Source organism: Sphaeroforma arctica, assembly GCF_001186125.1.
Source record: "Sphaeroforma arctica JP610 unplaced genomic scaffold supercont1.9373, whole genome shotgun sequence".
NCBI classification, from domain to species: Eukaryota; class Ichthyosporea; order Ichthyophonida; genus Sphaeroforma; species Sphaeroforma arctica.
In genome coordinates, this window is record NW_014031185.1 from 1 (window position 1) to 1,084 (window position 1,084).

Here is a 1,084-nt window from a genome sequence, read left to right on the forward strand (position 1 = left end):
CATATGATGTTCGTTATATATCTATTTACTATAAGACACTGTCAAAAACATTCATACAGCTGTCATTGACCAAATTTCTACAACCATCTGAATACTCTGAAAGCACCTTGACATACCTCAGCTTTAGCATTGCTCTCCAATGACTTGGACGACGACAACAGCGCCGCCGCGTTGTGATGGTGTGGATTATACGCCTGAGCCCTTGCACATACCACAATCAACCAGTGCACCGTCAGTAGACTAAATATAGTGGTGCAAATCATCACACCCAGGCCCAGGGATATACCAGACACGGCAAAGGCGTGTGGTACAGCTAATGCACCCACACCCAAGATGTAGTTCAGAGTCATAGAGTATGCAGCAAGTGACCCATATTTCGACTTGGAGGTATCTCGAGAGGCACGCGATTGTAGTAGAGGGTCGGCTTCTAAGCCGTCGTCGTCGAAGTGAGATGACCAGTCCATTTTACTTGATGTTTGTGATGTATCTTTAGAGGTATGTTATTTACTATACGTGATATTATCATTTACTTTGCTTGTGGTGTTATTATACAGAGTATTTACATCAGCTAGAGTGCTAATACGTCTCGTTCGTTTATATTTATATATATATTGTGTCTCTTGTTGTGTGGTTCTGTCGCTTTAGGTTCCCACAAGTAAACAGGCGATCAATTTGACTATATGTTTCTCTCAATTAAGATCTTTGGTTCACCACATGACGATCATTCACAAAGCAGTAAAGTGGAGGCCTTTACAGGCTTCAGACTTCTTGGTGAGTTGAGGCCTTCAAAGTTCTAAGTCGAGAGAAGGGGTAACTAATGTGTACTTTACTTGGATTTTGATTGGTTAACATATTTGTTCTGGTTTGACTATCCAATAGGAATACAAGCAGCTAGCAGTCAGCAGATACTAATGATTTACGATACGATGAGTTACCACTTGGCACCTACCACTTACCACTTACCACTTACCAGCCTTTCGCAGCCCTCCTTAGTCCATAGTCCATACAGTGCATATAGAATGTGTATGTAAATACTTATGACACGTCAATACGATACGATACGATACAATACAATACAATACAA

The 1,084-nt window shown here is 41.1% G+C and overlaps 1 protein-coding gene across 1 annotated transcript; it reads right to left on the reverse strand.

Moving 5' to 3' along the window:
- Positions 1–77: 77 nt before the first annotated feature.
- On the reverse strand, positions 78–468 carry SARC_16958 (hypothetical protein; the record flags this gene model as incomplete). The annotated part of the gene is made up of 1 exon (XM_014288937.1): positions 78–468. A coding segment is annotated over one exon (391 nt), but the record flags the coding sequence as incomplete, so codon positions are not given.
- Between the last annotated feature and the right edge of the window lie 616 nt (positions 469–1,084).